Below are 25756 nucleotides of genomic sequence, written 5' to 3'. Positions count from 1 at the left end.
AACTCACATGACCAGATCCAACATCGAGAGTCAAACATTTAACCAACTCAGCCACCCAGGCACTCCTCATTCTTAATTTATCATAAAATTTATGCTCCTAGAAATAGCAATAGAGAAAGTATGGAAATAAAGATAACCAAAGGCAAAGGCCCACAAAGATAGATGAACCATAGTTCATCTATTTTCCTTAAATAACCTATGTATTCCTCTTCCAAGCCACCATTTTGGTCAATTTATTCAGTTAATATTAAGTATCTACTGTCATAAGACCTGGCTTAATCCCTAGAGGAGTTTTATGTCCAAGCACAGATAGACCACGTTTCTATTTCATTTGCAACATCAGCAAAATCCATGCTGATTATAAATGTAAATGACTAAGCAAATAAGAGCAAAGCAATTGCCCATATGTAGTAGCTGATGTTAAAAATATCTGTCACGAAAAATACAAGCTATATGCCAATAGTTTTATTCACTATTTGTTCAAAATTAAGTTTGAAGTGTAGGAGTTTCACCTACCTGAGAAAGATCGATGAAATGATTGGCTTCTGCCATAACTTTCACTCTGAAGTTTGTGCCATCATCTGGGCTTAGGGCGTAACAGAATACCTGAAAGGCAGCATATAGTATATTTAAAAACCTTGGCTCAATGAGATATGAAAGTGTCCATCAACAGATGAATAAAGACTATGTGGAGGGTGTGTGTGTAAACACATGCATACATACAATGGGACATTACCATAAAAAAATGAAATCTTGCTATTCATAACATAAATGGACCTAGAGGATATTATGCTGAGTGAAATAAGTCAGACAGGAAAACACAAATACCATATGATCTCACTTATATATGGAATCTAAAAAACAAGTGAGCAAACAAAAACCAGAGATTCATAAATACAGAGAACTGGTGGTTGCCAGAAGGGAGGGTGATGAAGAGGATGGGTAAAATAGGTGAGGGGGATTAAAAGGTGCAACTTCCAGCTATAAAATGAGTCACAGAGATGAAAAGTACAGAAGGAATATAGTCAATAATATTTAATAACTCTGCATGGTAACAGACAGCAACTATGCTTATTGTGGTGAGCATTTCAGAACATATAATTGTGAAACTGCTATGTCGTACACCTGAAACTTATGCACTATATTGTATGCCATCTGTATTTCAATTAAAAAATTAAAAGTGAGTAAAAACTTCGGCTCAAATCTTTCAAAAAGACACTAGGCTTGGGCGCCTGGGTGGCTCAGTCGTTAAGCCTGGGACTTCGGCTCAGGTCATGATCTCACGGTGAGTTCGAGCCCCGCGTCAGGCTCTGGGCTGACAGCTCAGAGCCTGGAGCCTGCTTAGGATTCTGTGTCTCCCTCTCTCTCTAGCCCTCCCCTGCTCATGCTCTGTCTCTGTCTCAAAAATAAACAAAACATTAAAAAAAAAAAAAAAAGACACTAGGCTTAACACCTAATGGTGATGATAAAGCCACAAATGAGGTTTTGTTTAATGAAGCAAATAGTGTCTCAAGACAAACACTAGTCTTACCTCAAATTTGTCCGGATTGTGCATGCCTGGAATAGACTGCATAAGATGAGAAGTAGGATGATTCCCAAAGTCAGAACTCACATAGCCTACACGCAGTCGACCATCACTGAGCTTCAAGTCTTTTGGATGTTCATATGGTGGTTTATGAAGGACATTAATCTACCAATGGAAACCAATGCTTGTTAGTCAAGTTGAATCTATACATAAACCTAGGAAAAGTGATTAAAAGCAAAACAAACCTATACCTCACACCTACTGGGAATGGTTTGCCCAGAATACTTCATTTAATTCATATAGCCAGTTCAATACAATCTTAGCAGTTTGTATAATATGCTTCATACTCTATCATGTTCCTGAGGCCTATGAAAGAGCATGAGCAAAATCTAAAACTTGGAGAAAGGAGGCAGTGTGGACAGAGCATGACAAACCCTGCATTTTAGAAAATTCTGTAGGGAAGCACTTTTTAAAAAAATTATTTTTAATGTTTTATTTATTCTTGAGAGAGAGCGAGCAAGCACAAGAGGGCAGAGAGGGAGATACAGAATCTGAAGTAGGCTCCAGGCTCTGAGCTGATCACACAGAGCCTGACACGGGGCTAGAACCCACAAATCATGGAATCATGACCTGAGCCAAAGTCGCACGCCTGAGCCACCCAGACACCCCGGGAAGTACCTTTAAAATACAGAATTACAGGGGCGCCTGGGTGGCTCAGTTGGTTAAACATCCGACTTCAGCTCAGGTCACGATCTCGTGGTCCGTCAGTTCGAGCCCCGCGTCGGGCTCTGGGCTGATGGCTCAGAGCCTGGAGCCTGCTTCTGATTCTGTGTCTCCCTCTCTCTCTGACCCTCCCCCGTTCATGCTCTGTCTCTCTCTGTCTCAAAAATAAATAAACGTTAAAAAAAAATTTTTTTTTAATAAAAAAATAAAATAAAATAAAATACAGAATTACATCTAGCACTCCAATCTATTCTGCTGAGTAAACTCCCACCTTTGACAAACTAGTGCTCTAATTCTCAAAATGGAATATCAAATACTAAACACTGTATTAAACATTATGGTTTTTGAACTGTAAGGAGACGTTATCCATCTATTGTTAGGATTCTGCCTTATGGGATGGAAGGGGTTATGATCAAGACAGACACAATGGAAAGGGCCTCTGCGGTGGCCGTCAAAGTCTCACTTCTCAACTTGGGTGGTGTTCACCTTATGGTAACTCATTAAACCATATACATTTGATCCACATCATTTTCTCTACCTGTATTTTACTTTGCAACAAAAAAATTTAAAACATTTGCACCTTATCCAAGCAGAGGTTTCCATGCCTCTCAGCAATAGCCTTCCTGAAGCCATGAGAAAGAGGATATAGCATACTATGATGAGGATGCACAGAAGGCAACCTATTCTTCTCTAGCTGGTCAGCCACAATACTGACCAACTTCTTCATTCGCTCATCATAGTCTGTCCAATCACAGACAATCTAGAGGAGGCAAAAAGACATTATTATCCAGAAAGCCTATTCAAGATTTAACAATTTCTATGTCTTTGGACTAATTTCAGATAACCCTTTAAAGAACACGGTCTCCAGTCAGGCTTGGACTAATATGGCACATAACAATTAAAAAGTGACTGCAACACGAAAGCCAATTACTGGCCTGTTATTCTTTACCTGCAGGCAATGAGCCAAGTTACAATAAGCATCAGGAAAATCAGGCTTAAGTTTCAGAGCAGTTCGGTAAGAAGCTATTGCTTCTGGAATATTTCCTGAATCCTGGAAATACAGAGGGATGGTTAAAAATTGTCCTAAAATTAAACATTAGGTGCTTAGATGCACACATAATAAACAGTAGTTAGTACCTTATGAATGGAAGCCAAATTGCTGTGCGCATCTGCAAATGCAGGGTTAATCTGAATGGCACGAGTGTAACACTGCAGGGCTCCCTGAACATCCTGCATCTCCTTCAGAGTGTTTCCCATGTTAGAGTAGGCATCAGCAAAGGTGGGACTAATTCTAAAGGAGAAAACAAACATTTTATTGACCTAGCACAAAAACTTTTAACCCCCCTGAATGTAGTCTGTTATTAAAAGTCATCTTAACACAAGCCAAATGTGCCAAATGCCAAACATTTTAAAACGTGAGAGAAAATGATAATAACATGACGGTGAGTGTCTTACCGAATAGCCTCCTTATAGTGCATCAGAGCTTCCTGAAGCTTTCCCTGCTGCTGCAGTACACTTGCTAAATTCGAATGGGCAGCAGCAAACTCTGGGAAGACCTATAGTCAAGATGATACCCGAGGTTTAAAAACTTCTACAACAGCAGTAGTAACTTACCACAGTAAGAACTTTGCCCAAATACCTTTATATCCCTAGAGTTGTCTACCTTTCTCTAAATCTACTCATTCTTCAAAGCCAAGTAGCTCAAATTCTACCTCTTCATTTTAGATCTCTCCTTGTTTCAAATCACGATGAGATAGACCTCTCCTCATCCTAGTTTATGCTGATTACTCCAGCATCTGTCTCTTCTGCAGAAACTCTTTTAAACTCCTACCACACCCACCAACCACCACTACAGCTATCAGGCACTAAAATTATACTTATTGGCAACCTCTCTTGAACTGTAACTTACTGTTTAACTTTTTTGTGCAGATCTTATCTATTCACAAAATAATAAACTCAAAGTAGAGTCTTTCTTGAATGTCACACAAGACTTCACTCAAACCGTAGCTACTCAATTACTAGATTCATGAATGGTTCAACCACAATTTTTACAAAAGAGGTGGACGAAATGGCTAACTTTAACTGCTTTTCCTCTATTATCACAGACAAAATATACATCCACAACACCCTGAACATACTTCCAATGCTTTACGATATAAGCGAACTGCCTCTTCAATGTTTCCCTGTTCTCGTTTGATATTGGCTAGGTTATTCAGAGAGTCTGCATGGGTAGGACATAACCGGAGAGCTGTATTATAACAATCTTCTGCTTCAGCAACCTAGAAAACAAAACAAATTATTCGAAACGTCCACAAAGGAATCACAGAGCCACCACTGATGTTATTCTAACAACTGCTTGGTTAAGCTGAGGGGCTGATAATATTCTAGAAAATAGGTCATTTTTGCTATTCTCTCAACCAAAACTCCAAAGTGAAACTACTGACCACCTCAATACTTAACAACAATACGCACAAAAACAACTTTTTAATCCTATCAAGTAACAAAGAAATAGACTGAATAAATGTCCTTACACTGCCCTTCTCTTTGAGAGCATTGGCTAAGTTGCAGTAAGCGTCAGGGAAATGTGGTTGCAGTTCAATAGCTCGCCTGTAGGTGTCTATCGCCAGATCTATCAGGCCTTGCTCATAGTATACACAAGCCAGGTTGCCGTGCACCACTGCGTGATTTGGACTCAAGCTGAGGGCTCGAAGGTAAGCTGCCACAGCTCTGAAAATAAAAAATGAAAAATAAAAAAAAACCACACACACATAATGCAACTAACTTTCAATGGCTGCTTTGCTACAATTAACTCATGTTATATACTGTACCAAAGCATATCAATTATAATTCACACTATACTATACTTAACCTCAACTCAAAATTCACCCTAATAAAATATATTTTTACACTGAAAAATTTTCTATCTCCACATAAGAAATAAGCTCTCTCCTGACAACAAAAACAAGTCAAAAGTCAGGATTTACTTAGCTTTGTGAATCAAAGAAATAATTTAGTCTAAAAGGTAACCATTTTGGGGCGCCTGGGTGGCTCAGTTAAGCATCCAACTCGATTTCGGCTCAGGTCATGATCACGTGAACTAGGAGATCGAGCTCTGCACAGACAGCGCAGGAGCCTGCTTGGGATTCTCTCTCTCCCCCTCTCTCTGCCCCTCCTCTGCTCATGCACATACACTCTCTCACTCTCTCTTCCCCCCCAAAATAAAAAATAATAAATAAATAATGACCATTTCAACAGTTCACAATAAGAGAAAGGTCAACTAAATTCTTAGAAGGATAATGGCTTTGAGAAAAGCCAACAACAAAAAGTCAGGCAACAATGCCTATAAATAAGAGGTAATACAGCAGACATGATGAGGGAAGAGCAATATACTAGAAAAGGAAAATGTGTTTGAATGGACCACGGCCATAATTTTAGTCCCAAGTCTCAGGTGTCAATGCAACAAAGACTCAAGAAAATTTATCAGATAGAACATTCTCTCACCGGTCAAAAATCCGTGCCTCTTTCAAGACATTTCCTAAGTTGATATAAGCATCCAGAAAGTTGGGGTCAAGAGTGACAGCCTAAAAATTACAAGGCAGCTATTAGAGCAAGTTAGGATTTCAGATAAACTTTCCAATTACAAGCTTTTATTCTGAGATAATTTTAGGCCTCCAATTACATTTTCTAATATAATTAAATCTTATTTCTTTCACTGAAAACAAAACCCAGTCATTTCAGTACCCTCTCATTATTCACAAATCTCAAGGTTATCAAAGTAACTGCTCATGTAATGTGAGAGCAAAACGTGTCCTGAAGGGAAACATTTTTAATTGGGTCCATTCCAATTTTAATGAGCTAAATACTTCTAATGGTTGGCCCTATTTTATTCAAAATTAATAAGGCTAACTCTTCTAGGGGCACCTGGCTGGCTCAGTCGGCAGAACACGTGACTTTTGATCTCGGGGTCATGGGTTCGAGCCCCACATTATGTGTGGAGATCACTTAGAAATAAAATCTTCAAAAAAAAAAAAAAAAAAGTACATACTGTCTGGTTGTGTCTTTTTTGCCACTAATAAATGCCTAAATCTATTAATGGTGATACTCTGATTCTATCATTCCTTTTTCATTTACTAGCTGGAACACTTGTATAAATAAGAAACTTCCCCCTATCCAACTACTGGGTTACCCTGAGGTCCAGTTCATACAGGAGGAAGATAAATGCTTTATTCTTCCCCCTTTAACCAGTTTTCAAAATGAATTGCTCCTGATCTTCCAAAGGTGACCACTGAATTTCTTCTTAGTATATTTATAAACTCATGGATTTTCAATATATTTCCGTTATAATATTCCTAATGTTCAAGTCCCATCTTTATCCAGTGTGAGCCTCTTCTAGTTGCCTCCTGAGTCCTTTAGACATAATGAAAGTAATACCAAAGCTTCCATGCTTTCTGGTACAGAGGGCATTCCAGATGAATTTTGTACATTTCCTACCCCCAGCTAAAATCAGCCTTTTGACCAAGAAACCCTGCTTTTTTAAAGTTGCCCATGAAAAAAATGGATTTTTAATTACTACAGTACATTTTCAATGCAAAACTGGAAACTGCCATATCATATACCATCCAGCAAATGCCTTAAATACGGTCAGAGAAACAAGGATATTATGTGACTGATCATGTAAAGGCCTATTATTTAGCTCTAAATAAAAACAGCCCACACACATAAGCACTTCCAATTATTAATTTAATAACTAACCTTTTCAAAGTGATGAATTGCAAGCCAAATCTCCCCTTGTGCATTGAAAACACAGCCAAGATTACTCCAAGCTACTGCAAAGTTCGGTTGCGTCTCAATTGCTTTCAAATAACATGCCTTGGGGGGGGGGGGGGGTTAATGAAAGAAGATGGGAGGGGAAGGAGGTAAAGGGAAAAGGGAAAATTTGTAAAGGGGAAAAAAAAAAGATTGGGGTGGGGGGAAGAAGGTGATATCATTATTCCTTCTCTGACCAGCCAAAAGTGACCCTGCAGCATAGGCTCGCTTGCGCCAAAACTAATGCGCTGCCACAGCTGGCTGCTCCTGCGCCTGCGCCACCAGAACCCAAGTGCAAACCACCATGTTCAGTTCTGCCAACCAACGACCGACCCTCATACTGGGACTCATCTGGGAAGTCAGTTGCCTTAAGACTCTATGTTGGACTCCTCTTATCTGAACACCTAAGGGCTTTTGCTAGGTTTTCAAGTCCGATCTAGAGAGTGCCACTTAAAGCCAAGTTTTCCCACCCCACCCCACCCCCTCACCAGTTTCCCAAAGTGTGTTCTACAAAATGTTAACGGGTATCACTGAAAAAAAGGATTCCATGATCAAGTAAATTAGGAGAAAAGAAACCCAGTTTCTTTGCTACAGAACTTCCCTAAGTCCCTTTGTTTATACAGGATTCCCTCAACTTAGTTGACCATGGAACTCTTTCATTAGACACTTTTAGAATACCACAAAATACATTTTGGGAAATGCTGCTCTAAACAACAACGCTCCTCGCTAACGTCAAAACTATATTACTGAGGAGAAAAGGGTTTTTCTGCCATGTCAGGTATGAGAAGGTCAGGCTCTAAGTTACATCCTCGCAATGCCCCTGTCTCCCAAGGGGGACTGAAGCTGAAACCTCATATGACAGGATTGCACCTAGGTTGAGGTCCCTGTAATGCGAGCGCAAACATCGCTTGCGCGACCTAACAGCATCGCATTGCGCAATCGCTGCGAACTGCTGCGCTACAGAGAACACCCCTAGACGCAGCAAACGGCCAACCAGATCCATTAATCTACTAGACAGGCCCATAGAGAATATTTGTTTAATGAGATTAGTTGGACTGGAGGTATGTTAAAACCCAATTTTATCCAAAAAGGCTACACAATAGGACTGAGGGAGCCAGTCAATCAGATTACTCATCTAGTCAACCGTTCACAGGGGCTCATTTGCACGCATTGCGCGTTAACGCTGCGCAGCCTTTGCGCTACTGCAGGGTCACAGCGCATCATCAGAAGAGCAGAATGCTGCAATCCAAACAAAGAAGAAAAAAGGAAAAAAATGAACAACAAGAAGAGTTAGAAGCTTTTACTAGTAAATTATCTCTAATAATTTTTAATATCAATTAACTTTTACTTATCTTTGACAGAATTGTGGCTATAGTATAAAACATTCTCTTACATAACTTGCTTGTAAATAAAATTATTTTAAGCTGTTTCTGAAGCCACAAGACAGAAGATTCAGGCATGGAGGCAAATTGTTTTGCTGTGGCAGTTACAAACCCGTTACCATATTTCTCATCATGTGACTTTTCGGTGCGTTCCTTGCTGGAAGAGGAGGAGGTGTGTGTCTGCCCTAGATCCAGGCCTCGAGCTCCCTTCAGCGAGGCACCTTACGCATGGAATAGGAGGTTTCACCCACCTGAAACCTTCTAAATACAATATCAATGGTGAAAAACCAAAAACAAGAGAGAAAATAAAAACAAGATCATTAGTAAAAGTTCAACAAAGCAATTGAAATTCTTTGGATGTCTATTACATATGGGAATGAGGACAGTCTCAAGTCTGTAACATGGGAAACATGCAGAAGGGAGAGGGTTAATCAGGGCTATTGCATACAGCAGGGATTTTTGCTGGAAGAAAGGCTCTTCGTTTTCTACAAAGACAACTTAATTTTGCTTCCATCTACTAGGAATATGCTGGCTTGAATTTTCAAATGCACTGATTACAAAAGAAATACATTGCATTTCACTCAAGAGTATGTTCTTGTTCACTAAGTCTCACAAAAACAGAATAAACATTTTTCAAACTAGGTGTCTCCAGAGCTCTGAAATAAAGAAGTCAGCAACCTAAGGCAGGCGCAATGTCTCAGCCTAAACCGATCTCTAAAGCTGCAGTGAAGTGCAATTCATGTTAGCTGTCCGCTTGGTGGGGTGACAATAGGAGCTTATTCAATATTTGTTCTATAAATTACCAATTAGATTTATCAACTAAGATTGAAATCCATTACAATTCATTAGCTGGAAACCTACATAAAGGTTAATCCAAAGTGTCAGCAGAATTTATGAGCTATGCACTTAAAACTAGTGCTTTTTAACATTAGATGGTGCTGAAAAGCCTTCTCCCTCCCTGATGAAGCAGTCAAACAGACAGCTACGCTGCGCATACACTCCACGCATTAGCATGCGCGTGGGGCTCAGAGCAACAGGTGGGAGTTTCAGAAGCATTCTGGTTTCTCCCCACTCCTCACCCCTGCAGCGCGGTTGCGTAAGGTGGCTTGTAACAAGACAATTTCATTTGGAAATTTAATTTACAATTATACCAAAAGCTTTAATAACCCAACCTGATGTTCAAATTCATTATTTGGAAACACAGAATGCTAAAAGCCACCTTTCCACTTTGGCAAGTTTTCTTTCGATCAGTCCATTTCCCAAACAAACCAGCTTTGTCCTTCTGCCTTTTTTTTTAAGGAGGTAGGGTGGGGAGGAATAAAAGAAGGAAGTAAGGAAGAAAAGAAGGTAGACAACTAGGGTTGGAAAAGAGGAAAAAGGAACTTAGGGAGGGAGTGGGGACAAGAGGGGGCAGGACGTTCCAATTATTAATTTGCAATCATTTTAACAGCCTTTCTTCCACTGTAAAAAGGGTAAGGAAGATGAAGGGAGGAAGGTTAAATAAGAATTTTAAATGCCAGTATTACAGGGTAACATTTGGATGAAATTCTTCTCCACTTACAAGCCACAAAGGACTTAGAAGAGCAGCATTTTCAATGGCACCTGCATCATATAGGAGTCTTGAGCCAAATCACAGGCGCTCTGCTTGTCATCAGCAGGCAAGCCTCAGATTTGAAGGAATGTTACTTATTCCCACATAAGATCATGACGGAACCCATTGTTATAAAGATGATCTAGCTCAGCAGAAAGGCTCCAAAATGTTCAGGTTCTTGCTTTACCCCCAGATTTAGAACAGAAATGCCAAAGCCTGGCCCTGCTCTAGTCTGAGGTGATTCATGCCGACAGTTTTCCTCAGTTTCATAGGACTGTTTTTTGGAGATAGCTCAATGAAGAGTTGAAGACTTGGCAAAAAGTACAAGTTTTCATAACACTGATGTTTAAATGTGTTCTATCAAACACCTACCTTGGCTTCTTCCAAGCGACCCAGGGCTTTGAGCAGGTTCCCCAGGTCACTGCGAACACAGTACAAATCCTAGAAACCGAGAGATATTCATTAATTATACTGTCGATCAAAAATACCTTGAAATTACTTTCATGCATCTAACTCCCTGCCATTTTCTTCTGTAAACTGAAGACTCTGTTTGACAAATGAAAGTAGAGAACCACAATCCCTCATTCTCAATTCCAAATTCCAAAAAACTTATTTGATTAAACCTAACCAGAACTGGCGCGAAGCTATATACAAAATTTACCGATCCCACTTAGTGTGACTATTCACACCTTTTGCTGCAGAAATATAAATGTGTCTTACTAGAAGGTGCTGCTCCAGACCTACCTGGGAGTTTTATACAGATATCACCATCTTTCTAAAATCCTAAAAATCCTGAATTTTGAAATACATTTGATCCCACCAGTTTAAGATAAAAGACCATGGGCCTTACTATAGCTTCTCCTCTCCCTAAATATCAGTCACCTTAAAAAGAAAGGAAAAAAAAGCATTAAATATTTGTTCAACTATTTTGTTCAAAGGTTATGATGAATCACTCCAGTATCAAGGGCCAAAAATTTTCCATGGTGGAAAAAAGTATTTAGCTGTGACTGGCTATCAGCAAACCTACCCTTAGGCTGTCAGGCATATTTAGAAGCCTGGACTTCATTTCAGTATTAGACAGAAGGATTACCATCCAACCAAAGCTTCAATCCTGGCACCTGCCACTAGATTACTCATTAGTATTAAGTGCCATTAGAGTTGAGTGGGTGAATAATGAAAAGCAGTTGACTCTGCTTTTTATTAGCAGCGCAACTGTGTTGCTAGTCATCTGACTCACCAGTCCCTTCATCAGTAAAAAGACTCATCAGAACTGTGAGCTTAAATTTTTGTCCTTGTTTGCCTTTGTTATTCAAATCTATCTGTCAACAAGCACAGACAATGGCAACAGGGAGTAAGCCTATCATTCCAAACTGTTGCATGGGTAAAAGAGCCTTAAATTAAGTCCCAGTAAGTGAATTTTTGCCAATTGTGCCGAAGTATCATCATATATATTACTCTATGAACAACTGTATATGGTTTCCAGAATCCGGTGATCAATTTTACTGATAAACAGCCTTTGTGAATGTATGTTATCATCCATCAAGTGAACCAAAAGTCAGCCAGCAAAGAACAGGCTGCCAGGGAACACCTTTATGGTTGACCATACTGGGTCAGTTCCATGATTTCCATGATCTACCTGATGTGTCCAGTCCATCAAGCAATGACTGGCGTTTTGGGAGAGAGTGACAGTCTCCCACGACCTCAGGTACAAAAGGCTAATACTAATCTTCAAAAAAGAAAAAAATCATAGGTATCATCAATCTTATTACAAATTTATCCTCCTCTAATGAGTCTAAGCATTTTTAACCCTATTTATACTCTCAGAAGTAATGAATTCTATAACGTTGTTATCTACTTGTATAACTTTTTTCCTAAACTTTAAGGCTACCCTTCTGTTTTGGCCAACCTTAACTGAACAATCCAATCTGTTCATACTAGCTACTGCTACATCTGATTATTGTAGTTCTACATCTTTGGACATTTACCAATTCCTATGCCTTTTCTGCCATAAGAATCAAAAATCTTTCAATAAATCTCCAACAGTGACCGGAATGAGCAATTCGTTTTAGCCAACGATACTGGGCAACTTTTACCCTCTAGGGTTTTTTTTAATGTTTATTTTTGAGAAAGAGAGCAAGCAAGGGGAAGGGCAGAGAGAGAGAGGGAAACAGAGGATTCGAAGCAGGCTCTGTGCTGTCAGTGCTCAGCCTACTGCGGGGCTCGAACTCTCGAACAATGAGATCAGGACCTGAGCCTAAGATGGACACTTAACCAACTGAGCCACCCAGGCACCCCTACCCTCTAGTTTCTATAAACTCTTGGATGGATGCCATCCAAGTCCTGACAGTATCTACTTATATTTAGTGATATCATCTTGATCCACTACAGCATACTAAATCAAGTTAACACAATGCCCAGTTAAAAATAGACTATCTTCAAGATAATAAGATAATCAACAAGGCAATTTTAGAAAAAGGTTAAAATATTTCATATTAAATACAGTAGAATACTGAAATCCAATTCTCCCATTTGGAAATCCAAACCTTTACACACAACAGATTTCTAGGAAATTCAAGGGTACCATTATTCCCCCAAAAGCTCAAAACCTAAAACTACTTTAAAATGAGTAAGAATTTCCTGTATAACTACCCCTCCTAAAATAGTATTTCCTGCCATTCCTCCTACAGCCCCCACCCCTACCCACAATATCTATATATACACATACACACGAAGTAAAATCAGGTTGATAAAAACCTACAGTAGTTCTCAATCGCCTCTCAAATTAAATTTAAACTCCTCAGCCTCTCTATTCCTTCTAAATCTTCAAATTGACTCTCCTCTACTACACTCACTTCTTGTTACTACTTGACTCACCACTTCAGCCAAGGAAGTCTACTTGCTATTTACCTTCCTACAGAATGCTTAGGTTATAAGCACCCACTCAAGAAAATCTTCTGATTAATACTCTCTAACAGTAATCATCCAAGGAACTTACGCCCTTTTTCCCTTTATGGGTCAGGTTCTATCTCATGTTAAAATCCTCAACTTTTTCTCCCCAGCACATATCACCCCCAATTCCTAATAAAGCACTGCACACACAATAAGCACTCAAATATTTAAATGTGACATTTGCACAGCAAACACAATAAAAAGCAGAGATAGAAAGATACGGTTTTCTACAGTTTATCTGCAGTAAGTGAAGCTCATAACAGTAACAACGTGACAGTAACATGTGATGGTCAGGATGCCAGGAGCTCTCAGTGTTCTGCATCTACAATCAAAGCCAAAGCAACATTTCAACAACCAACAAACCCAGAAACAACACTCCTTAGAGCAACTCAAGGTTATAGCCATTTTACAAAGGACAATTTTATACGTAATTCATAAAAGGGACTGCTGGAACTCTGGTGAACCATCATGTAGATTACCAGCTACAAGAGGACCTTCAAATACAATGGACTAAAATTTCAGTTAACTTATTAAACCGACATCACAGAAGACAATTCAAAATGTCAAAATATGAAACAGCTCTAGGTCTTAAAATTTCTATAATCAAGTCACAGAATAACTTCTATCACTAACTGAAAAAGATAAACACTGCCAAAAACAGGTTCCCAAGAATACCATCGTAACATTTTACCTTTTCACTGCTGCAAAACCAAAATAACCTGATTTTAACTATTTTTCATAGAATGCCAACTACATCTATGATTCAGGACAACAATGCACTGCCAACAAGGATACAACTTAGGAACAGACTCAAGATTCTCTGTCAGTACTGAATTGACAAAGGCATTTAAGAGTAAGCTGAAATCTAGCTAAGATTAGATATCCTGAAATAAGGTAAAGCATGATTGCTATAGTCTATTTAGGTGAAAAGAAGCAGTTTGCACAATCCTCTTTCCATTCTTACTGGTAAAGGAATAAAAATAAAGCAGCACCTTCCACAAGTAGAAACACAGAACCAGATGGGAATGAATAGCTGTTCAAAGGCTTCAAGCAGTAGTCCCATGATGTATTCTATATTCTAGGACTTTTTTATTTCTTTGGTAGGGCACAACAACCAGCTTTATGTGGACAGGTTAGATACTAAAAAACATGGTTCTGTCTCTCACTGTAGTTTTCCCTTCTCATCATACTCCTACAATTTGGTATATAGTCAGCAGCAATAGACTGCTCTGCTACATATGTAAACAATTTGAAACCTGAGCCAAGGGGAATCAGAGTTCAAGATGTTTGGGGTCACAGCTATGTAAGAGGGTACAAGTGAGTTTATACTCAATCAACAAAAGAAGGGTGGAACCAACCCTGATTAATAAAGGGAAAGAACTTACTGTGACATCTAGGTGCACAAGTGAACTCTGAGCCCTGGCAAGAACAGGGGCCAATTATGGGGGTTTCCCCATAATTTTTTGTAACTAAAGAGTACTGCAATTTATAAAAAGTACTTTGTATTTTTTAAAGAAAAAATTACAAACAGCCACTCAGATTTACATATGTGTGCATTGAGTATCTCTGAAAAGATACTTAAGAAATTAATTTCATTGGCTACCTCCAAGAAGGGTAGCTGGAAGACTTCCCTGTATCCATACAAAAAGCAATTAACATACATACATAACTAATGTTAAACTCAAAATTAACTGGAAAAATAATCATTAAAAGATGTCTTGATAAAAAGCGATTTCAGATCTTTGCACAAGCTACTAAATTAAGCTGCAGTTTCCTAACCTGTAAAATAGGGATAAAGAGACGGCAGAACATGATCAATGGTTTTCAAATGGTATTTAAGGGCTGTGTGCCCGTTGGGCACATCATTCCCTTTGTAATCTTTTATTTCTTCTCTCTTCTATGTTTCCTTTCAAGATACTCAAGCTCAATTAAAAGAAACAAACAAAAAAGAGACAAAAAAAAACAGACTCTTAAATATAGAGAACAAAGTGATGGTTGCCAGAGAGGAGGAGGAAAATAGGTGAAAGGGATTAAGCATATACTTATTGTGGGGCACCTGGGTGGCTCAGTCAGTTGGGTGACCAACTCTTGATTTCAGCTCGGGTCTCGCATGATCTCATGGTTCTTGGGACTACTGTTAGTGGGAGGACTGCTTGGGACTCTCTCTCTCTCCGGCCCTTCCCCAGCTTCCACTTGCATGCCCTCTCTCTCAAACATTAAAAAAACAAAACAAAACTTAGGGGCGCTGCCTGGGTGGCTCAATCGGTTAAGCGTCCGACTTCGACTTAGGTCATGATCTCGCAGTTCCAGAGTTCAAGCCCTGCATCGGACTCTGTGCTGACAGCTCAGAGCCTGGAGCCTACTTTGGATTCTGTATCTCCTTCTCTCTCTCTGCCTCCCCCCTGCTCGCTCTCTCTCTCCGTCTCCAAAATAAACAAGCATTACAAAAAAGTACTTACTGTGATGAGCACTGAGTAATGTATAGAACTGTTGAATCATTACACTTTACAGCTGAAACTAATAATTGTATGTTAATTATACTTGAGTTTTTAAAAAAAATGTTACCAGGAGAAAAAGAATGACATTTAGGCTCAGGTTTTAATACCTTACTTCACCATTACTAGCTGTGTGATCCCAAGAAAGTTACATTACCCCTATTTTTTTTAATTCGTAAAATTTGCAATAATACCATCTATCTCAAAGGACCATTGTAAACATTAATATCAACATCTGAAACAACTAGCACAGTGTCTGAGGACATAGTAGCCCTTCAACAAATGGTACCTAACATAATTACTTATTAAGTACTTCCAGAGTTGCTGCAATACTAAACGTTGACTACTTAGCTTGGTTACACATTCTTGATTTTTTCCGGATTCCTACACTCCCTCTATCATTACCTCTTAAGTTTGTATCTATCTTCTTTCCCCAACTACATTAAAAGTTCTGAGGACAAGTCTTACTTTTTTTTTATGACTCTTTCAGAGACCCTAATACAGTGTGAACGTAACATCTGCCAGCTGGGCCTCACCTGTTCTCCAGAAAACATCTGCAGTTTAAACAAAACAATTTAAGAACTAATCAAAAACCTGCTTTGGATACTACCACCTCCATTCTACCACTTTAAATTATGTTGAAAGAAGAAAAAGAATTAAGACACTAAGAAATTTTGCAACCTAGTTTCCATGTCACTGATCTGCACAGTGGCATCTTAACTATTTTATATTAAAGATTAAGGCCCTTTATCCACTACTCCTTGAAAATCAATTAACTGTTACAAATACCTATCAGAATGTATCCAAATTTATTCAAAACAACCCAAAGAAACAATGTCAAATGTTCTGTACTTTTACAGGCATTATAAAAATAGATGTAGAGTTCCTTTCAAGAAGGATAATTTTTACATTTCAATGTAACTTGCTAGATAAAATGAATTTTTTAAAACATAATGCAGACCTGGTCAAAGCAATTGCACCATTTTAAGTAAACTAACATTTCTAAACTCTATTCCATGCAAAAGAAAAGGCCTACTTAATGCCTGAAGTAGCAGGCTATGTTTCTTTCTGGGCTTCTGTAAAGGGAAAATAATAACCATTAAAATTTTACTCACAGGATTGTACTGAAGAGCAGAGACATAAGCTTGCACTGCCCCTTCCATGTCACCTGCTGCTACCAATGCAGCTGCCAGGTTAATATAACCATCGATGAAATCTGGTTTGAGACGCAATGCATGCCGGTAATGCTCAATCGCTTCCTGCAACTGCCCTCTTTCCTTGTACACGTTCCCCAAATTCGAATAGGCTTCTGCCAGAAGGGGGTTCTGTTTAATCGCCAGAGTGCTAAAGTGAGCAGATCTGGAAAAAGCGAAAAGTATTGGCACATGGGTATGCATGTTACACAAGAGGGTACGGCCCATAAGCAACTCAGTTTCTGAAGATCCTGTGCTATTATTGCTAATTATGTAACAATACATTGTCTTTTAACTAGTGTATAGTAAGAAAAATTTCGCAAATCAAAGTTCCAAATTTCAAATCGGAATCCTTTTTTCTTAGGAGATAAAATTCTTACCAAAGTCTTATTACCAAACTGCCACATAGGAAGCCATGAACACTAAGATTAAGAATGAAAATGCTCTGTGCAGGACTTTCATCTCATCTTCCATTTGTTAACATATAATGACACACATCTTTAAATGTCTAAATAAGCCAGAATGGCAATCTATTAAAAGGATAAGAACACAGATTCCTCCCTTTTGATTAATTCAGCTGATTAGCTAAAAGTAGCATATCATAATGACTTGTGCATTTGCAACTTCAACCACATATGCATCTCCTAACACAGCAATATACACCCTCATTTCTGAGCATTTCCATTCCTCAAGCTGACACATCTTACAAAGGTGAGACTGGATGCTCAGATGCATACTAAGAATAATTTATTTTCTGAACAGAGTTAAGAAAGCAGATGTAGGTGGGGGGGAAAAAGCCAGAAAAGGTCCCTAGCCATACTGATAATATAACCAGCACCACAAAAGGGAGAAAAACTGGCAGCTGGGCATGTCACAAGTGGGCAAAAGAGCAGATGTGCGTTGGTGGCTCAGTTGAAACCCAGTACTGGAAAAATTTTCAGTTCAAATATTTAAGTATCATTTTTTAGGCTCAACACCCAGAGGCAGCAATCACCAGCAGGTAACCCCCCCATCTCCTACCTGTCCAGCCTTCGACACTGGAAGTGTATAGATGAAAGTAATAAAAGCACACCAGTATTGTCTGGCTCTTGTCTCCAGAGCTGCATGCAGTGTCTCTCAGCTGCCTCAAAATCTCCTGCCTGATATTCTCGATGTGCCAACTCAGCTAACCCTTGGAAGGAAAGCATACGTTTCGTTGGTTCTGGAGAATCATCAAAACATTTGAGGGAAGGAGGGGGGAAAACAAAAAGTTAGAAATGCAAACAAAAAAATGTAAAAATATGGTATATTAAACTCAAAGATGAAAACGCTTGAAACTATGTAAAGCACTAGAGTGTTCTGCACTTTACTTATACCCCCAAGTTAACATCAGGTGCAGAAGTGGTATTTTTAGAATTCAGCAATAACTTTTCTTTCCCAGACTAGACAGAAACATTTACTTCCAAATAAGATTACATTTTATGAACAAATATACTTTGTACTTTTAAATTATAAATCAGAGGTAGCATCTAAAGATTCACTACACATTATTCCTTACACCTTAGTTAACATACAGAAACAAAACACAAAACGTGATTTGCAAAGTCACAAAGATTTAATGTCGTCAGAATAACCTACTGGAAACAGAATACTCTGTCCCATGCTTTAGGTTGGATTTGCGGGAGGTGGGGGGTGGAGTACTGGTAACTCTCTTAACCTGAGTAGCAACACCAGATGTGTTTTTAACTCTTAAAATTACATTGATGTTTTTGTAGATTTCACAACTTAACTGCTTGATTCAATTAAGGGATACACTAGAAACCAGAAGAGGGGGAAAAACGCTGAAAGTAAAGGTGCTATTTTTAAAACAGCTGATAAACAAGATGAATTAGTCTCTCAAGAGCCCAAATATTTAAAAGGGTCATCAGACATTTTAAATAAAGACCCACGATTATATCGCTCCTCTATTACCCCAAATTGACAATGGAGACCAAATTAGCTAAATCCCACCCACACTGTTGTTTAAGACTAGCATTTTCCAAAGAGCTCTGACACCGACTAAAGGATCAAGACATTGCAAACAACCCTACATAAACCAAGCAGTCGCCTACAACTGCAACAGTTTTTTAAAAGAATGGGGAAATGCTAAAGTATATAACCACTAGATAAAATGTGACAGAATGAATAACAAATGAAAAGCATTTTGCTGCATCTGACTTAAATCAGATACATAAAGACTAAGGGTGCAGCTAAAGCCCAGAGAGGGAAGAAAAACAAGAAACTGCCTAAGTCTCCATTGTAAACACTTAAACAACGACACATTACTAGGAATTTGACCATAGCACTTTCATTAGGAGATTGGAATGGGAAACGATGTACAAATTACTTAAATTCTACCAAGGTCATAGGGACAAGCTCAAACTTTAGCCTAGCTCCCCAACCATCAGAGCTGGCAAGTTATCTGTATACTCAGGAAAGCAAAGTAAATTTCCTGACAGAATGTAAAGCTGACCACTACACCAGAGCAGCGACTTGCATCCAAACCTGGGTGAGGTTCTACCCAAAACAGAAGCTAGAGAATCAATTACACTTTAGACCAGTCTCTAGAACTTCCTAGCTCCTTAACACATCACTTTATCAACTTTTCAAAGCCCCTTATCTGCTAATATTAACACTTGAAATGACAACTTCCTCAAATAAAATAACACACACAGAAAAGGCCAAGCTACTACAGAATCTTAAATCTTTCAGAATCCCTGGAAGGAAGGGGAACACCCACTAATTATTAACCCCACTACCTACAATCTCGTGGATAAGATACAACTGAAGATTCGCCTACTACTTGCTGCAGAATGTCCAAAAATAATAAAACCCTTGACATATCTCAACTGAGAAAAAAAACAAAATAACCTCGTGGGAAACCTTAGAACCACAGCCCAGTTCCCCCCCTTCCGCCCCAAATAGCCTCAATAAGGAAAGGCAGCTGAAGGACACTCCTATAATTTGGTTCTCTTATTTTTAGTACCGAATGCTCTCGACTGAATGGTCTAAAAGGGCAACCGCCTTGCACTTGTGCAGCTACACTCCAGTTGCTTTACAAACTCTTCAAGCAGGGATGAAAACTTAAAAAAAAATAACATACCCTATGAATAAAGAGATACCAAGCTAAAGAATGGGGATGGAAGACCCAGAGGAGGAGGCGGCGGAAGAATACGGGGAGAAAGTAACACAAAGCAGGAATTCGGCGGGCAGGGTAGTCAACGCCAAAGCACCAGCGCCGGGCCGGTTTATCCCCAAGGATAGGAAGTGGCCCGCAGGGCTGGCAACCTCGCGAAGGAAAGGGTGTGGTTCCCCGCGGGAGGGGAGGGAAGACGGGGTGGGAGATCCAGGCTGGGGGCAGCGGGTGGAATCGGGCGGTGGCCAAAGGAACCCCTGGAAATTTCCAATCGAGGCCGGGGCCGCTCGACCGAAGGAACACCAAAAAGGCGCTGCCCAGCGGGGCACCGCTCAGTATCCCCTCTTCCGAGGTTACTTACAGCACACCCAAGGAGCTTTTGCTCGTCCTCGGGTGATGCAAAGTGAGGCTATGACTACATCGGAATGGCACCCCCGCCCTAGACTGACAGAAAAGAACCAAATCTGGCTAGGGGGAAAGGGCTGGGGTGGGGGGCGATTCTGGAGGGGGGGCGGTAGGCCGAACTGGGGGGGAAATGGGCTGCGAAGGAGAGGGAAAGGGCAGGGATTCCAACGCAGTCCATTCCGAGACATTCTAAGCGCGCACGTGTGGTAGAAACGTCCCGAGAGAGTAGGAAGCTAGAAAATTGATGGGATTAAAAAAGCAAAAAATGGAAGCAAAAAGCGAACAAGAGGAAATGTTTGAGGCGCGAACAGCGGAAAACCCGAACAGATGCCGGTAGACGACGAAAAGCTCAGCAATGCCGCCGATGTGATGAGGATGGCTAGGGGAAAGGAAGGGAGTGACGAGAGGTAGACGACGGCGCGAGACCCCAAAGGGGCTTCTGCCAAGGTAGAACGGACACCGGTACCTGTGCTGTCGGCCACGTTGCCCACGGAAGACGCCATCTGGAGCTTCTTGAAGGAGAACGAGAAGGGGGTAGTTGACCTACTGCCGCCACTACTGGCAAGAATGTTTCTGGAGGTAGTAAGTAAGAGGGCAGCAGACGCACCAGTATTTTGGCAGGCTTAAGCGGCGGCAGCAGTTACAGGCTTCGAACCTTAGAACTCTGGTTGGCCATCTACCTCTCACGGTCTTGAAATGGCGGCGACGGCTCCTCGGCTGAAACAACACGGGCCGGAACTACTTTCTGTTACAATCAAGTACCAGCGCGGAGGTAGCGCGGTAACCAGCGCAACCGACAAAATGACTATAATCAATGTCGCTAGCTCTTGTGTAACCTTCCGCCCGGGCCCATTGCGACAAACACGATTGTGGCGAGAGCGCATGCGAGCAACGCTGTCAACCTTACTCGTGGTTAGGGCACCGTCTGGGGCAGGAGCGGCCAAGTTTTTCAATAGCGAAGTGGAGGCTTAAAAAGAAACCCGTCTATAAAACGAAAATATTTTTGCCGGAGTTATACAGTCTATTACCTACCCAAGAGAGTAGATTTTAAGGTAAATGCCAGAGGCGTCTAAAAAAATCTCGTCAACTTTATTCGTGTAAAAATCGATAGTTACAAGGTTGATGGATCAACCTGAGCAAATGAATTTGAATGTTTATATTTCACAGACTGAACTGTTGTTCGAAACGATGGCGGAGAAGGTTATGATTTGAACAAGTCTTAATTCTGACTCCAGCCACTGATTTAAGCACTTCGATGAAAAACACTGATAACTTTCACAGGGCCAAAGGAACCCAAACATCTCAGATGTTAGCCATATAGCCGGAAATTTCAAAATCGTTTTGGTGTTCAGCGTAGTTCTGCCCACGGTATTGAGGCAAATGCTTCAAATGCCTTTGCATCCCAAAGGCAACCATAAAAATGTTAAAGATGATTCATATTCGTCAAAATCCTTCACTCCCTTCGGACTTGTGACTTCATTTCCATCATACAGCTTTGCAAATCCTAACAATCGATGGTTCCATTTAGCTCAAGGCAGCTCAACAATGACAGATGAATTCACTTGCCATCTACCTAAAACCACACATCTACATTGAGTCTGAACTGCCTCCACTTCCTTGGACAAATCACCTCTTATGATCCCCCCTGTAGTTTCAAGTCTATTGTTCAGATATTTTGTAACATAGGTATTAATCTGTATCTCCTTGCACAAAGGATTTAAGGTACCTTGCCACATCAGCAAGAAATTATTATAAACTCGTGGAGGCAACAAGGTGGATCTCTCAGAGCCTTTTATTTCAAAGTTACCCTTGATCTAAGAAAACAGGTCAGTAAATTTCTTTTAAACCTTTCTACTACCTAGTCATTTGACTACATTAAAATAAAAAAAAAAAAACTAAGCCCTCCAGTTCTGCCTCAGTTTCTTCAAGACAGCTCACAAACTGTTAATTATGCATATGAGCACAGAGAAAATTCATATGAGAATTTCTTCCATCACATCCAATAATTAAGAGTCACATGCAATGAAAAAGACAAAGTTCACTCCACAAACTCTCGCTGAAAATTGGGTACCACTTTCTTCTCTCAAATTGATTTAACCTGGAAAGCCTTTTCTCCCCGCCTCTCATTACGAGTGCCCCACCTGTGGTGAATAAACTCAGCTTTTCAACTTTTAGAACAGACTTCTCAGATGCCACTGGCAGATATTTAGGCCTTACTGATCAGTGGGTGCTAGCTGATTAAGTAAAATTATTTTTGTCGTTCAATGCCAGGTCTTGTTCCCTGTCAGGTAGGTTATTTGGCCTATCCATACTTGTGATCTGAGTTTCCTTACCCTGAGAGAAGAGTCAGAGAATGTTATGATACATTTCGTTGCTGTGGAAAGCTGGATGGTGGGGCTCACAGTGGTTCCATAGGGAAAAAACCCAGCTGAACTCTCAAGAACCCCCTCCAGGTACCTTCCAGGCATAGCACCTGGAAGGTTTAGTTTGAAGGATTTACTCAATAGATAAACATGCCGTCTTTGGCCAGTCCAGTAAATTTACTAAAGTCTCTGTGCCAGGCACCGCGGGGAACACAAAAATCAACAAGACCAGATCTTGCCCCCAAGGAACTTGAAGCCCAGTTAGTTAGACACTAAAAAGCCACTAGAGCATAAAACAGAAGAGTATTATTTAGGTGATAAATTACATTCAGGTCTATAAATATCTGGGGGAGGGAATAGACACTTCAGGCTGGAGGAGGATGACCAAGAAGGCCTGACGTGGGCAGTGAAGAGGGTGCTTTTGTGTATTCTCTTTCACACAGATTTCTGTGGATTTTTTTTCTCCCTTTTATGTGCTGCAATTCTAAATTCAGAATCATCTGAAATAAACCAGCTGCTTCTTCCACCCCAATGCAAAACTTTGTTTTCCCACTAACATCGCGAGTGGCGCATTAGGTTTTTGTTACCGTGTAGCAAACGACCACAAATGTAGCGGCTCCAAAGAGCACCCCTTTCTCCGCGCTCGCGCCAGCTCCGGGCGAGGGAGCGAGAGTCACGCTCTGTCCGCGGCCGCCGCCTCCCGCCGCGCCGCTGCCGCCGGAAAAATGGCTCCAGAGGTTCAACGAGGCTGCAGAAACACACGGATGTCGACCCGCGGGCTCTCCAGATGTTCGGGGATAACATTCCAGAGAGAGAGATGGATCCCTCGGGGTCCGCAAACTAGCCACCACGAAGAAAATCCGTCTTAAACCCTTCCAGAAATATTTGAACCTGAATAAAAGTCCACGAGAAAACGGACTTCACGGTAGTACAAGAACCATCAGTAGCCAGGGAGTTTGGAAAACACGATGCCTTATTTGGTAGCCGCTAAGATGGAGATGTGAACAGTTGTGATTATCAACGGTCGAGATGAAAAAGTTGGGGAAAAAGATCAAAGAGTGAAACCTTAATGGGTACATTTAAAAGGTTGCTTTCTGCAGAACAAAAGCAGGAAGGCTAGGGGAGCACACACTCTAGGAGCTCTGCCAATTGAGGATACCTTTTCCTCTCCTCAGCGCTGATACTCTTTAAAGGTGTGCGCGCTCAGGGGCGTCAGGGTGGCTCAGTCGGTTAAGTGTCCGGCTTCGGCTCAGGTCATGATCTCACCGCTCGTGGGTTCAAGCCCCGCACCCGGCTCTCTGCTGTCAGCACAGAGCCTGCTTTGGATCCTCTGTCTCTATCCTTCTCCCTTTCTCACTCAGACACACTCCCTCTCAAAATAAACATAAAAAAAAAAAAAGATTCAAAGACCAAGTCTGCTTCTCTTGATGGCAACCTATCACTACAGTCTCACCAGTGGCCTCTTGACCCACAAACTCTGAAGAGAGGTGTTTCAAAATGCAGGAGGCAAGAGTCAAAGCTTTGGTTCATCCAGCATGGAATGATCTTTGAAAAGATTTTCACAACCTAAGGAACTGCGTGCCAAGAACAAAAGAAGAATTCACCAAAGAGTTCAGAATCTCAGAAGGAAGATTTGCATCGTCACCTCAATGAATACGTGTCTGTACTTACTGGACCTACACCTCAGTACTGCATTCGGTGTTCTGTGCCTGTAGGTGAAGGGATGTGTTCTTTGGAAGGATCATCCAGCTATTGTCTGATCAGTTCTTCTCCCATGGAAGTTTCTGCAGTTCCTTCTCAAGTGGGAGGGAACTCTTTCTCTGAAAATGGAAGTCAGGTAGACCAGGGCCTAGAGTCATTGCCCCAGAGATCTTTGTGGATCAGTCTGTGAATGGCTTGCTGACACTATAGGCATCACATTGCAGAGCCCAAGAGTAAGTCATGACGATGTCCCTCCACGCTCACCATTACTACCTCCAATGTGGAATAATCAAATCCAAAGCAACTTTAGTGGACTCACTGGCACAGATGTCCTTGTGTCTAACAGTATGTGCTATCATTTCAATGTTGGTCCTGACTCTGCTCCTGGGGTTGCAAGAGTTTATGAGTCAATGGAAAGTAGTGGTCTTATGGTTGTGACAAGAATGACAGAGGTGCTGAAAAAACTTGTGAACTAAAGATGGTCCTGGGAACTGGTCACATGCTGGGAGGCAGAAGGGAATCTAGTAAATGTGCCAGATGGTGCTTTTCTTGTTCTGGATAGTTCTGATGACTTATCTTTTAAGCTCAAGCTTTCACTCCCATGGTGAAACATATCACACTAGAATTGAGCACTCAAACAGTCGGTTTCGCTTTTGTGAACAACCAGATGTGGATGGACAATTCCTGATCTAAATAAATATTCAACCAGGGACTCTGAAAATAGAGCTTTTCGTTATTCACAGCCTCCATTGCCTGAATCTGCCATTTACCCTTTTCAAACTGACCAGTTGGGTGTTGTGATTCATGCAGGTGCGTTCTTTGCAATACCTGCCTCATTTTGTTATGTTTCTGTATACCAAAATAGACTTAATTCAAAAACCGCCTTTGCCAACAAAATGAAGGATTATGGACAGGAACAGCATTAATGAACATTAGCAGAACCCTGCATCTTGCACTTTTTGAGTTCAAGAAAAAGATTGAAATATAGTTTGCAAACTTTCATTGCTATTAAAAACTTTTGCTGCTACAACTGTTACAGTTCTCAGTGCAAAGAGTAATCAATTTGTTTAGGGGCGGAGAAGTGTCAGCAAGTTATCATGTATTTATTTTGGGTTCTTTAAAAAGAAAAGTCTTGGGGACGCCTGGGTGGCTCAGTCAGTTGGGTGACTTCGGCTCAGGTCATGATCTCACAGCTTGTGAGTTTGAGCCCCGTGTCCGGCTCTGTGCTGACAGCTCAGAGCCTGGAGCCTGCTTCTGATTCTGTGTCTCCCCCTCTCTCTGCCCCTCCCCCACTCGTGCTCTGTCTCTCTCTGTCTCAGAAATAAATAAACATTAAAAAAATTAAAAAAAAAGAAAAAGAAAAGTCTTGAAGTTTTAAAAGTGTGAAGTATGAGGGCGCCTGAGTGGCTCACTCCGTTGAGCATCTGACTCTTGATTTAGGCTCAGGTCATGATCCGAAGATCTTGGAT

The 25756-nt window shown here is 40.7% G+C and overlaps 1 protein-coding gene and 1 pseudogene across 2 annotated transcripts in view; one reads left to right on the top strand and one right to left on the bottom strand.

Moving 5' to 3' along the window:
* The window catches only part of OGT (O-linked N-acetylglucosamine (GlcNAc) transferase), a 36551-nt gene extending 15603 nt beyond the window's left edge, over positions 1-20948 (bottom strand). The window contains exons 1-14 of one of the 2 annotated variants that reach the window (XM_007089115.3): positions 20690-20948; positions 17685-17865; positions 16587-16830; positions 10400-10468; positions 7001-7117; positions 5750-5829; positions 4780-4975; positions 4387-4527; positions 3704-3804; positions 3386-3539; positions 3198-3299; positions 2829-3008; positions 1532-1690; positions 517-606 (exon numbers count right to left, since the gene is read on the bottom strand). In XM_007089115.3, the coding sequence (XP_007089177.2) occupies positions 517-606; positions 1532-1690; positions 2829-3008; positions 3198-3299; positions 3386-3539; positions 3704-3804; positions 4387-4527; positions 4780-4975; positions 5750-5829; positions 7001-7117; positions 10400-10468; positions 16587-16830; positions 17685-17865; positions 20690-20726 (1851 nt within the window). In that variant the 5' untranslated portion in view covers positions 20727-20948. The remainder of the gene's footprint in view (positions 1-516; positions 607-1531; positions 1691-2828; positions 3009-3197; positions 3300-3385; positions 3540-3703; positions 3805-4386; positions 4528-4779; positions 4976-5749; positions 5830-7000; positions 7118-10399; positions 10469-16586; positions 16831-17684; positions 17866-20689) is intronic. The other variant, XM_007089116.3, reaches the window with a different exon arrangement.
* A 463-nt stretch (positions 20949-21411) lies between these two features.
* On the top strand, positions 21412-25213 carry LOC102968881 (annotated as a pseudogene).
* The last annotated feature ends 543 nt before the right edge of the window (positions 25214-25756 follow it).

Source organism: Panthera tigris, chromosome X, assembly GCF_018350195.1.
Source record: "Panthera tigris isolate Pti1 chromosome X, P.tigris_Pti1_mat1.1, whole genome shotgun sequence".
NCBI classification, from domain to species: Eukaryota; Metazoa; Chordata; class Mammalia; order Carnivora; family Felidae; genus Panthera; species Panthera tigris.
This window is presented reverse-complemented; position numbering and strand designations above follow the sequence as displayed.